The following is a 13,520-nucleotide window of genomic DNA, read 5'->3' on the forward strand; positions in this document are numbered from 1 at the left end:
ATGGGATGATAGAAGAGATCTTTGTTTAAATGTATGGTGTATTTGCATAGTGTAGAAGGGGAATAGACCAGAGTAAATACTGTTCTCTTGACTAATCTGTCAAAATTATCACTAAGAATTTCTTTCTCATAGGAATTGTGGGTTGTTACTTTCTCCTCTGTACTGGTATGATGTGACCCAGAGGTGGCCGCATTTCAACAGCGGTGGAGGGAGATAATAGTGAAGTGGGTTTTTTTATTATTATTTTAATCATTAAATGTCTTTAGAAATCTGAAGTATTATAGTTCACTGTCATCCCTTCTCATGCCAAATTATCTTTGTGATGGTATGCAAAACATACCTCTAATGTTACTTGATGTCCCCTTTGGAGTATAGATAATCCAGTAGAAAATCAGAACTTCAAAGCCTGCAACATAGTTTACATCCAAAGTGAGGTTGAGCAGAGGCCCCCAATGTAAGGGGTTAACAGATTCACCTAATAACTTATCTTCTCTGTTCCTAGAGTTCACTGATATATTGTATGTATACTAAGAAAGTAATTTATTTCTGCCTGTATGCCAAGTACATGGTATATATGGTCAAGCAATTACTTGTATTACTGTCTATCATATCTTGAGTAAAGTATTTAAAAGAATTGGCCAGAGGCAACTAGTACTGACTCTGTAACTTTATACAGTATTTGTGAAAGTGATTATTTTGTTTCTGCACAAAACGACATGGAGGGCTCAATTATGGGATCCTTTGTTCTTGTTGCCATGGCATTTTGTATAAGCACAGCAAATGTCTAAAATGGGCTTGTAATCAAAATTCTTACAATATTCTGACTTTTGTCTTCTCTTCAGATGCGGTGACTGTCAGCTAAGCTACTGCAAAATCTGACAATGGCAACTGCAAACCAATCGTGCGTGATAAAACTCACTGAGCCAAAATGAAGCCACTGGAGTTGACAATGGAAGTTTACACCATTGGTGAATTTGATTCATTTTCAAAGTATATTTTCAGCATGTTATATTGTATTTTAGCTGTTTATTTCTGTAGAAGTTAGTGAGCCAAATTCAGCAGTGATGTAAACTACATCTAAATTTACATATTAGATGTAAGCTTGCCATAAGTGGCAATGGAGTGTACTTTGCACCAACTTTTGCACTGAATAGTTTAGTGCAATGAGTGGGAGTTACTGCATGCTGCCAAGACCGTATTCAGCCTTGAAGTCAGTGGGAGTGACTTATACCATGGGTGAATAAAACCTTTGGAATAGTATGGGCATAAGAAGCAGAGGAAGGCTTCATTTTCATTTTACACCTTGGTGCTAGTTGTTTTCCTGCTACCACCCTCACTTCAGCATGTAGGTTACACTTGTTATGCACACCCACTGAATGCCAAATCAGTTGTATAGAATTATATCTTAAAGCAGGTGTAAATTGGTGGGTGGGGGAAGCAAATTGCAGTAGCAGGAGTCCTATCTAAATAAAACCAGACATCCAGCCTAAGGAAGCAACTGAACAAATAACACAATACATATATTTAAGTCCCTGATAAAAGCCATATTAGGTTCAGACTACAAAAACTCACTTTCTTAAAAACAGCCTTGTTTTACTAAAATGTCATTCACTCGAAGCAATTAGAATTTTAACTGCATGGCTGCTACAGCCAGTAAACTTTTCAATTTGCCTCTGAGGTAAGGAAAGAATTAATACCGACAAGACTTCCAAGTGGTCAGAAAAAATTGGAATACAGGGACCATACCTTTATCTCTGGGCAAAACACATATCAGGGCCGTCCTTAGGCATACGCAGCTGCCTAGGGCACCATGAAATTTGGGGCACCAAATTGCCCCAAATTTCATGGTGCCCTAGGCAGCTGCGTGCTGCATATGGCAGCACCAGCCCTGGCGACCAGCCCTATCCCTCGGCCACCCCCACAAGGGGCAGGGCCGTCCCTGGGAGCGGGGGCCCGGACAACTCCCTCTGCCCTGCCTCTTACCCTTTCCCCCTGCTCCGCCCCCGGCCCACCCCCATTCCACCTCTCCCCCCCCCCCCCCCGCACTCACCAGCAGCGGCAGGAAGCGGAGCAACCTGGCCCCAGTCCGCTCTACTCCGCCAGCTCCCAGCTGCAGCGCTCTGCTTCCCGCCACCAGTGAGTGCAGGGAAAGGATCGCCCCCCGCCCCTTCCCCTAGTGATACGGCTGGGGCCGGGGCGAGGGAAGCGGAGCGGGCCGGTCCCAGCCCCCCGCTAATCCCCCGGGCCTTTCTGGGCCTCTGGGGCTCCCAAAGGTGGCCCCCCACAGCTCCTGCCTCCCAGACCTGGTGGGGGGAGAGGTCTGGGACCCCACACAGCCCCGGGGGTGGCTGCGTAGGGCACTCAAATGGCTAGGGATGGCCCTGGGAGAGATGTCTATAAAATGGAGATAAATGACAAGATTTTCAAAAATTGGAGCCAAAAATTAGCCTCCCAAATTCAAGGCATAATTATTATAGCTCTGGTTGACCTGTTGCGTGCACAGAAGTTTTGAAAATCAGGCGACTACTTTAGCTTTGTAAATATGGATTTAGGAGCTTACATTTAAGCTCCTATTTCTGAAAATCTTGGCAAATATTCACATGGCTGTGTAAATATTTATTTTTAAAGCACTTCGAAGATAAAAAGTGATTGTATAAATGCTAAATATTATTCCAATAAAACTTAATTTAGTTCCAACATAGCAGTAACACTACAGCACAACTATAAAGATACACCCTTTCAATACACTCTGAACCCTATAGTCTTCTGTTTCCATGAAGTTTTATATCATGGTGTGACACCATGTTATTAACCATAAATCCTATGCACAACTAGGAGATATTTTTCCCCTATTCCCACAGGAGCTCTTCAAACATGCTGTTAATCTTACCCAAGAGACCTTCAGTAGAGTATGCCCAGAGGGCAAGAGATTAAAACACATAAAATGTCTCAAATTGTTTAGTTTCCTCTGAAGAGCAGGAAAAAACTGAAATGGGTTAATCTGTTTATCTGGATTCAATTGCTTTCAATAAAAAGTTCAAATTTGTTCAGACTGTATTGCCAGTTGCTCCTGAAATGAACTCTAATTTATATCAAATTTCAAACCCATCTAAAAGTCCCAATGATGTGGAAATAACTGACCTTTTTTGTGATTCATATCACTGACTAAATATTACTATACAAGTGCAAAGTAGTGGTATTAGTGTATTGCAGACTTCCCAAGATTCCCCTTGGAATCTGATAGATGCTGTAGGGGAATCATTGCAATATATACCTTTTCAGATTCTCCACGATACATAGAATAAAATCGCAGGTACAGTGGATTGAGTTTGTGATCTTCATAAAAGTGCTTTAGTTTCTAGAGATAACTTCTCTATGCTCTGTTTGCCCGTCTTATCCCACCTATTATCAAGTTCTGACTAATGGCTGCTGTCAGGAGTGAGTAACAGTGCAAAAAAACAAGGACTAAATCCTCCTACTGCACTAAAAAAAAAAAAAAAAATCTAAGGACCCCCAAGATAGGCCGAATGTCAGAAATATTTGGTTAGGAGCAATTCAAGCAGAATCATTCCCATAGACTGACAGAAATTAAGTGTTTAACATATCACAAATGTAACCAAGCAAAGAGATAAATTACAAAGAAATGTAGGGATCTGAAGCACAGTCCAGAAAAAATATAGAGAGCAGGGATATATACTCAGAGAGGAAAAATATATTGTAAAAATATATTGTTTATGTATCTTCATTACATTAAGAGTTAAAATTATTTAATCAAATTAAATCATGGAAAATATGATTTACATAGAGATAGGAACAGTTTCATTTCTGTGAATTGTTTTATTTCTGAAAATGACATTCATAACCATACATTTGGAAATATACAAATGTTAATATTTCAAAATGTATAACTATGAATGTCATTTTCAGTATATATCACATTTTCTTCTCACTAGATGACATTTATTTAACACTTATTGCATCTGTTCATGTTTTAAAATAACAATTCATATAAGAACATAGGAATGGACATACTGGGTCAGACCAATGGTCCATCTACCCCAATAGCCTCTCTTGTTACAGTAGCCAGTGAAAACTACTACAGAAGAAATGAACATAACAGGGCAATTATCGAGTAATCCATCCACTGTGTTCCAGTCCTAGCTTCTGGCAGTCAGAGGTTTAGGAAGACCCAGAGCATGGGGCTGTATCCCTTGCCATCTTGGCTAATAGCCATTGATGGACCTATCCTCCATAAACTTATCTACTTCTTTTTAACCCCAGTTATACTTTTGGCTTTCACAACATCCCATGGCAATGAGTTCCACAAGTTGGCAGGAATTGTGTGAATGTCTTATGTTTGTTTTTAAACCTGCTGCCTATTAATTTCATTGGGTGACCCCTGATTCTTGTGGTATGTGAAGGGATATATAACAATTCCCTATTCATTCTCTCCACCATTCCTGATTTTATAGCCCTCCTATATCGCCCCTTAATCATCCCTTTTCTAAACTGAAGAGACCATGTTGTCTTAATCTCTCTCCTCATTTGGAAGCTGTTCCATATCCCTAATGATTTTCATTGCCTTCTCTGTACCTTTTCCAATTCTACTATATCTTTTCTGAGGTGAGGTGACCAAAACTACATGCAGTACTCAAGGTATGGGTATACTATGGATTTATATAGTGGCATAAGGGTATTATCTGTCTTATTATCTAACCTTTCCTAATGGTTCCTAACATTGTTAGCTTTTTTGACTGCCAGTGCACGCTGAGCAGATGTTTTCAGAGAACTATCCACAATGACTCCAAGATCTTTTTCTTGAGTGGTAACAGCTAATTTAGACACCTCAGACTGTATGTATAGTTGGGATTATTTTTTTGCAATATTCATTACTTTCCATTTATCAGTACTGAATTTCATCTGCCATTTTGTCACCCAGTCTAGTGAGATCCCTTTGTAACTTTACTATCCTGAGTAATTTAAGTATTTGCTAATTTTGCCACCTCACTGTTCTCCCATTTATCCAGATCATTTATGTTGACCAATACAGATCCTTGAGGAACCCTGCAGTTTACCTTTCTCCATAGTGGAAAACTGACCATTTATTCCTGCCCTATTCCTATCTTTTAACAAGTTAATAATCCATGAAAAGACATTCCCTCATATCCCATGACTGCTTACTTTGCTTAAGAGCCTTTGGTACAGGACCGTGTCAAAGGCTTTCTGAAAGTCCAAGTAGACTGTATCAGCTGGATCACCCTTGTGTACATTCTTGTTGACCCCCTCAAAGAATTCTAATAGATTGGTAAGGCATGATTGCCAGTTACAAAAACTGTGTTAACTCTTCCCAACATATCCTGTTCATCTATGTCTAATAGTTCTGTTCTTTACTGTAGCTTTCAACCAATATGTTTCCACTGTGCATGTATAATATTTCCACTATGTATGTTACTGTGCTTGTTTAACTGATCTAGGGCTTTTTTTCCCTTCTTGAGTCTTGCACAAAAGGGTGTTTTGGCCTAAGTCAACAATGAAATGTTCTGCACTAGCTTAGATTCTATGATTGATTTTTGGCCACTTAGACAGTGAGACAACTTCACCAGTTTGCTCTGGATTGTATCCACTTGCTGCATGGCCATGTCTCAAAGTTAGGCTAAAAAAACCTTCTGCTCTGTGCAGATTGAGTACTTTGCAATCCCATCGTATGAGCCTTATTTCTGTACATACGTGGAATTTGACTCACTTTCTAACTTTGTACACTTTCTCCCACTCAATGATTTTTTCAGCTTAGAAGTGCCAGCATAGAACATTAGCACTTCATAGAATGCTGCCTTCCTTCAACCAGAGAAGAAAAAATACACTAAAGACTTAGCGAAGGGAGTAAGAAATGGCACCCTTCCTTGGTTTCCAGCACTATGCAGATGCAGACACCTTTCTTTAATGCTGAACAGAAGGTACAGAGGTATCACTTTCATGGAGCATACTGGGGCACATATACACCGACTTCCCCTCTTTCCGTGGCTGCTCGACCCCCACTCTGTCCCTGGCCCCGCCCCCACTCCACCCCTTCCATGAGGCCCCACCCCTGCCTCGCCCCCATTCCAACCCCTTCCCCCAAGTCCCTGCCACAACTCCGCCCCCTCCCTGCCCCTATTCCAACTCCTTCCCCAAATCCCCGCCTCCTCCCCCCCCCTCCCAAAGCATGCTAACGCTGTCAAACAGCTGTTTGGTGGCGGCCGGGCGGGAAGCGCTGGGAGGTAGGCGGAGGAGCGGGTATGCAGCACACTCAGGAGAGGAGGAGGAGGAGGTGGGGGCGGAGGGTGAAGGGGGCTTGGCTGCCAGGGGTGCAGAGCATCCACTAATTTTTCCCCGTGAGTCAGCACCTATGCTGGGGCAGGCTCTCAGCAAGCAAGAAACCCGGACAGGGGAAGGCAGTAAATTAACTGTATTTAACCGACATAGGAAAGAAAAAAGCAATTAAAAAAACGTGTATGATCTTTGATATTCAAGACCAGCTCCTACTATGGTCTTTATTAAAAAAAAAAAAAAAACACATTTAGGGTGAAATCTTGATCCCCACTGCAGCCAATTTTGCTATTAATTGAATGGGGCTAGGATTTCACCTTTTTGAGTATGTGTGCGCATCTATTTGGAGAAAACATTTCAGGGAGAATAACACACATGCTGACCCCAGTGAAATATCCATCTGTATATCAGAAGGCACAATTTAGCTCATAAAACAGGAGATGGGGATTAGAAAACAAACGTATGATGGAGACCTCATTTTTTAAGGAAAGCAACACAGATCTCAGGGTATGTGTACACTACACGCTCTATAGTGGCAGCAAGTTCTGCAGTGCTGTATTATAAACACAAACGGTAGAGGTACTTTTGTTGCTGTAGTAAATCCTCCCCCATCAAGAAGCGGAAGCCAGGTTGACAGAAGAATTCTTCCTGATACCTAGCAGTGCCTATACTGGGCTTAGGGTGGCTTAACTACATCTCTGAGGTCCCTGTGCGCCAGTTAGGTCAATCTAAGTTTTAGGTGCAGACCAGGCCACTCACACAAAACGTAAACAACTCTGCCTCCTAAACTAGTCAAGATATTTCTCCTCCCCAGCAGGAAGAAGAAGATTGGAATCTGTAAACATGTGGGTAGCACTCAGATATACAGAGGAACCTTAGAGTTACGAACACCAGAGTTACGAACTGACCAGTCAACCACACACCTCATTTGGAAATATGCAACCAGGCAGCAGCAGAGACGAAAAAATAAAAGAAAGCAAATACAGTATAATGCTGTCTTAAATGTAAACTACTAAAAAATAAAGGGAAAGTTTAAAAAAAGATTTGACAAGGTAATGAAATTGTTTCTGTGCGTGTTTCATTTAAATTAAGAGGATTAAAAGTAGCACTTTTCTTCTGTGTAGTAAAGTTTCAAAGATGTATTAAGTCAGCATTCAGTTGTAAACTTTTGAAAGAACAACCATAACATTTCATGCAAAGTTACAAATATTTCAGAAGTACGAACAACCTCCATTCCTGAGGTGTTCGTAAGGGTGAAGTCTTCGTGAGTATGTACAACATGCCTCGGGTGGCACCTGACCAGGATTTATCACCAACTTTGGTCCGCTGGTTGGACCATTAGCTTCCCCGGCCTGGGTCAGGCACTAACCAGGAGTGTGACATGAACACTGATCCCTTCCCCGCACTCTGAGGTTCTCCTGTATACTGATGGGGACCATATTAGTACATAGATAAAGCTATTATAGAGGAAGTTATGAACTACTCCCTTGCACCAGTCATGTATCCGCCTCCTTGTGTTTCTGAACAGACAAGTCTGGGCAAAACATGTTACAGTTTGTTATATTTATTGTCTGTCCCACCAAGCCCTATGGCTCAGGCACTGCTCTGGGACATTGGAGAGCTGGCTTCAGTTCCCATACCACAAGCCTTCCTGTGTGACTTCGGTTCCCCCCCCAGGAAGGTGATGCTAGGATGCGCTGATTAATATTTGGGCAGGCACTAGGATCCCCAGTTGATGGTAGTTATTAAGTACTGTGAAAGCTGGGCTCCGGGCTTTCTTGGCAGATGTTCAGCCCTCTCTCGGGGAGGCACTTCAGCGCCACACGGAATCTCTGCAGGCTCAACTCCGGGCGCATGTAAACTCCACCGTCTTCCTTTGCAACCAGGGGCCGGACTTCGCTCCCGTAGTCTTGCAGCGCGGTAACGCCTCTGATTCCAGCGTGTGGGCGCGGAGGGGGAGGCCCGGGGTGAGTGAGGACCTGTTGTGCCAAGGGCGGCCCTTGGCAGGTCACGTTGCACAGCCCCATCTGTCCCGCCCCCGGCCCTTGCCCTGCCCCCAGCGGTTCCCAGGCCCGCTCTCAAGGCCCAGCAAGTGCAGTAACCTCCAGCCGCCTCCCTCTCTCGCTGCAGGAAAACACGCAGCGCAACTCTGCCCGCCCCGCCCCAAGCCCGGGCCCCGCCGCACTGGCTCTGCAAGGTCCCACCCACCCTGCTGCTCCCCAGCCAGCGCCGGGACAAAGCAGCTCCCCGGGCGGCTTTCCTGGGGAGCGGGGGGGCGCGAGCGCGGTGAGTGGCAGGCGGGCTACCCCTGCGCTAGGCGCCGGCTGGCTGCAGCCGCGGCGGGGGCCGGGCAGGGAGAGGGGGGCGGGGTCGGCAGCTTCCCAGGCTAGGGCTGTGGGCTGCACCGGCGCCGCGCTGAGTCTGCGCGCAGCCGCGGGAGGAGCTGGAGCCCAACTTTGCTGGGGACTCTGCCCTGCCGGGCTCAGGTGAGTGCTTGGAGCGGCAGCCGGGGCTCTGAGCCTCCTGCAAACAGGGAACCCCCTTGTTCCGCTGGACACCGTCCCCGCAGCTCTTGGGGGGGCTGCCTGCACCCTACCGCGGGACCGGGACCCACCGCCTGCGCCCACCCCATTTCCCCCGCTGTGCACCCCCTCGAGAGGTGGACCCTCTGCCTGCGTCCCCCCCAGCTGTGCACCCTCCTCGGGAGCAGGGACCCCAGTCCCCGAGCCCTCCCCAGCTGTGCACCCTTCTCGGGAGCAGGGACCTCACCCACGAGACCTCCCCAGGTGTGCATCCCCCTCGGGTGCAGGGACGCCCCTTCCCCAGCTGTGCACGCCCTTCGAGAGCAAGACCTACTGCCTGCGTCCCCCTAGCTGCGTATCCCCCTCGGAAGCGGGACCCACTGCCTGTCTCCCTCTCGCCTTTCTGTGCCCGTTGGAAGCAGGACCCGGCACTGGGACCCTGGACCCAGCCCCGGGCAGTGCAGTAAGTTGCATTGTCATGTCCAGCTTCTTTTCTATGAGCAGAGATCCAGGATCTCCCCAGCTTCATCCATTCCCGGGGCTGCTGCTCACTGTGGAAATCTGCCTCCTAACTCTCCAGCCTACCCCACCAGGAGGAGACTGTGCGGGCCAGACGGTGGCAGCCCCTAAGATGCTCTCAGTTTAGTCTCGGGTTGTCCATGCCCCCAACCTGCTAGCCTCAAGCAGCCATCAAAGTACCTGCTGTTCCAGAAGGATACAGCTTCCCTCCCTCTCCTGTGCTGCCACTTTGATGGATGCCCCAGGGCTGCCAGGTTGTAAGGGGTTGGCTACATCAGGAAGGACTGAAACTTTGGGCCCCACACTGCTGAGTTTCAGTGGGGTGCCCCCAGGAAACTGTTCTGACTGGGGCAAGCAAAACATCTGCTCTTCCTCGCCCTTTTGAGATAGCTGCGCTGGCTCATCGGAGTGTGTGCCAAACACCCTTTTTTGGTAGGGAGTCCCAAACAATCCAGCCTCAAACTCTGTTCTTTGCATTTGTATTCAGTATTTTACACTCCTTCCTGTCCTTTGCAGGATCACTTTAACTGTATTAATGCTTATTCAGAAAGTATTCTGAGCATATACAAGGCTTTATACATGCTGGCTTAGGACCTTTTTTAAAACTCGACCCTTACCAGCCATCCCCTTTTCAGGATTTCACAAGCAAATCACGGGATGGGTATTGTCACTGGAGTTGTCTGTTGCTGAGGGCTTTTAACATGAAAAGATAGTGAGAGCACATGAGAGATTAGGTCACTGAATACATACTTGTAATGTTTTGCATTTTTAAGAGGCTGGTCATGTTATAAATCACATGTTGTAAACCAATGTGCCTATTCTACTTGTAACCCTTTAGGTCATAAAGGTAAGATTTGTTTTAAAACTCCAGTTCACTTTTGTCTAAGCTCTTTGTTTACTTTCTGTATTTCTTTCAGCTTGGGCAATGAAGTCAGTTAAACTTTTATTCATGCCCAGTTTCACATTCAGACTGTTGGTGCTACAATGGCTGGGTTTTAAACACTTCAGATGAAAGTTTACTTGTTTAAAAACTGTCTTCATTAATACTTTTTAATTTAAAAACACTTCTAAAGGGCTTGTATTTTATAAAAACTTTTTTTTACAAAGTTATAATTTTTGGCCTAATTGAAGGTGGCAATGTCTCTTTATTTTTTATAGTAAATTACATTTTCATCCTCCCTTGGAAATGCTGGGGAGATGCTTTCCTCACCTGTTGAAGTAAAGAACTGAGAGGAAGCCCCCAATCAGTTATGGAGAATTCAGTTATCTGTGGCCAGGGAAAAGGATTCTTTCTTACTCTTTACTGTCAGGGATCCTATCTTCTGCCTTATTTTCCCCACCCGTGTTCCCCTTTAAAGTAGCAGGGTTAAGTATGAATCCAACTGAGAGAGAACTTTTGTATCATAATGATTAAAAATAATTCTGCTGCTTTATTGGGAAAGGACATTTTAATCTCTGCATTTTCATGCATCTGTTAAGGCAGAACTGTTTTAGTTATTCGTGTTATGAAATACAAGTTATAATATAATACAGACAGTGAGTAGTCACCATTACTGTAATCTTTTTTCTTGATAAAAAGAACACAGCAAGTGAGTTGTCTAAATTACTTAGTACATTAGAAGGTAAATATTTATCATAGACATGTTTATTCCTTTATGAGTTAGGATTTTTAGTGATCACTATACAAGCAGAATTCAAGTTGTCAGCCCAAATCATTGAAGTCAGTATTGATCTTTGAGACTATAATTACAGTTAATATTTTTGGGCTGTGTGTTCATAGCTTATTTTTATTACACATGGGTATGCATGTTTTTGGAAAATCAAGGATTAGAAGAGAGAGTTTAATAGGCTGACTATGTTAAAGTTGCTTCTGCAAAGTTTGTTCTGCTCAGACTTCAAATTCAGTTAAGTCAGTTTCAGACATGATATGACTTATCACACTTCTTGCTGTGGTGACACACATCCTTCTGCTTCCAGTCCTATAAAAGAAAAAGTTCAGCTAACTTTTTTCTGTAAAGGTTACATATTTAAGGAACCTTTTACAAAATAGCAGTGACCTATTGATCTTCATGGGGGAGATTTTCAATGGGAGTTTTGTTCCTAACTGCCCTTTATGCCTTTCAAAATCCACCCCCTTAAAGATTTTATCAAATGTTTTTCCATGAAACAGTGTTTACTTTGGGGGTGGGCAGGAAGGCAAAAGGAGTTTGCTCATTTTGGATAAAATTCACCCCTATGTACGTAAATCCGAGTCCTTCGGTTAAAGGATTGGGGTGGGGAGTTGGAATTTTTCTTCCCAGCCATCTCAGGGGCATGCCTCAGGGTCTGCAGCACATCCCTTTCATGATCTGAATACAGAGTGCAGATGGGCAGCCCCTGTTTTTTGTATAGATATTTGTACACTGACACAGGTATGAGAGTGGATTTGATAGTCCATCTGCTGATCTGCATTTCAACCAATTGTCCCTTCTGCATTAAACTATTTAGGGGCAGCAGAGAAGCACTAGCTATTTCTGAATAATTCCATGTGTAAAAGATGCCTTAGCAAGCTTGCCAACGCTTTTATGTTGATTCTGACTTTTTGTACATCTTGTCAGAACAAGAATCATAACATTTATTTGGGCTTAAAGAGGTTTGCACTTTGGTTTTACATAAGATGCATGCCATCTCATTATTAGTGTGTGCTTTTTTCTTAATTATAAATTTAACTCTTTGCTTGCAGCTGAAATGGATTCAGATCCTGATCCTTCAAGTCCTTCTCACCCACAGCCACAGCAAGGAAGGTCTCAGCTAAATGCAGCTGCTACTGTGGGCCATAGTGAGAGTAATCAGAAACCTGGTTCACCTTCAGGAGATTCATTGTCCTCTGCAACTTTTTCCCCATCAGCTACCAGCCATTCTAACAGCAGGGACAGAGCTGAAAGAAGCGGTGAGTCTGAAATACTAATTATGCAAGATTTGCATATTCTAAAATCAAGACAGTAAAGTATTGTCCCTTCAAGTATAGGAGTTTATTGCAACATCTTCAATTTGAAAAATACATTACTGTGTGATTTTTTTTTACGTACTATAAGATGGAAGATGAGAGAAAAAAGTTTTTGTGTATAATTGTCTCTATTTCCCCTGTGTAGTTTATCTATTTCTCTGTTTGTGTTCACACAGCAACAAGAAAGAGAGAGGGTTTTTTAACCACAAAAAATAAGGGGATTCAAGCACAAAGGCAATACAATACCAGAAACTGCTTTTAACTAACTTCTTAAAATTGTCTCTCTAATGTGTAATCTAGTTAATGAGGGTGAGATAATATTTTGTATTGGGTCAATTTCTGTTGATGAAAGAGACAAGATTTCGCACTTACACAGCTCTTTTTCAGGTCTGGGAAGGGTACTCCAATGTCACAGCTATATACAAGACTGTTAAGCATAAGGGGTTAACACATGTTGCAAGAGACCATTCAAGGTGAGGTAGGCAGTTAACAACTTTGCCTTTGTAGGACAAAGGAGAGTTAGTGGGTTACAGATTGTTGTAATAAGCCATAAATCCAATGTCTTTGAGTCCACGATTTTTAATGTCTAGCAAAGTTATGAACTTAAGCTCTCAAGCTTATCTTTTGAAGGTGTTGTGCAGGTTTCTGTTGAGGACAAGATCTGAGAGGTCCGATATGCAGTGATTGCTTTGTGAAAAGTGTCCACCCATGGGTGATATGGTGTTTTTTGTCTTTTATTTTTCTGTATGAGTTCATCTGAGAGTATAGTGATTGTCTCGCTTCACCCACTTAGTTGTTGTTGGGGAATTAAGTGCACTAGATGAGGTACACCACATGTTGTGATAGGCATGTGTGAGTGCACCTATGCTCTTGAATGAATTCACGTGGAAAAATGTGGATGGGTTAGTACAGGGGTGGGCAAACTTTTTGGCCCTAGAGCCACATCGGGAACAGAAATTGTATGGAAGGCAGGGGGAGGCTATGCCTCCCAAAATAGCGAGGCAAGGCATGGCCTGGCCCCTGCCCCCATCCAACACCCCTCCCCCCCGATCCCCACCCCCAACTGCCCCCTGGGACTCCCGCATCCTATCCAAACACCCCTGCTTTCTGCCCCCTGACCATTTCCCCAGGACTCCCGCCCCCTATCCAACCCTCCCTGCTCCCCACCCCCTGACCGCCCTCCTGGA

The 13,520-nt window shown here is 44.0% G+C and overlaps 2 protein-coding genes across 14 annotated transcripts in view; both read left to right on the forward strand.

Moving 5' to 3' along the window:
• LOC101949767 (SWI/SNF-related matrix-associated actin-dependent regulator of chromatin subfamily E member 1-related-like) overlaps positions 1–7,838 on the forward strand; it is a 52,703-nt gene extending 44,865 nt beyond the window's left edge. For 2 of the 4 annotated variants that reach the window (XR_010601925.1, XR_010601942.1), the window contains 2 exons: positions 843–968; positions 5,787–7,838. Coding sequence is in view for 1 of the 4 variants with exons in the window: in XM_065598239.1 (XP_065454311.1) it covers positions 843–879 (37 nt within the window). In the remaining 3 variants the exon portion in view is untranslated. Of the gene's footprint in view, positions 1–842 lie in introns of all 4 variants that reach the window. The other 2 variants (XR_010601930.1, XM_065598239.1) reach the window with 1 other exon arrangement.
• A 153-nt stretch (positions 7,839–7,991) lies between these two features.
• The window catches only part of WFS1 (wolframin ER transmembrane glycoprotein), a 50,621-nt gene continuing 45,092 nt past the window's right edge, over positions 7,992–13,520 (forward strand). For 4 of the 10 annotated variants that reach the window (XM_005300272.4, XM_005300275.4, XM_042855491.2 and 1 more), the window contains exons 1-2: positions 8,637–8,792; positions 12,070–12,276. In XM_005300272.4, the coding sequence (XP_005300329.2) occupies positions 12,075–12,276 (202 nt within the window). In that variant the 5' untranslated portion in view covers positions 8,637–8,792; positions 12,070–12,074. Of the gene's footprint in view, positions 8,274–8,300; positions 8,593–8,636; positions 8,793–8,834; positions 9,292–10,172; positions 10,195–12,069; positions 12,277–13,520 lie in introns of those variants that run through there. The other 6 variants (XM_065598201.1, XM_065598200.1, XM_042855493.2 and 3 more) reach the window with 6 other exon arrangements.

This window comes from Chrysemys picta, chromosome 5 (genome assembly GCF_011386835.1).
Source record: "Chrysemys picta bellii isolate R12L10 chromosome 5, ASM1138683v2, whole genome shotgun sequence".
NCBI lineage: Eukaryota > Metazoa > Chordata > Testudines > Emydidae > Chrysemys > Chrysemys picta.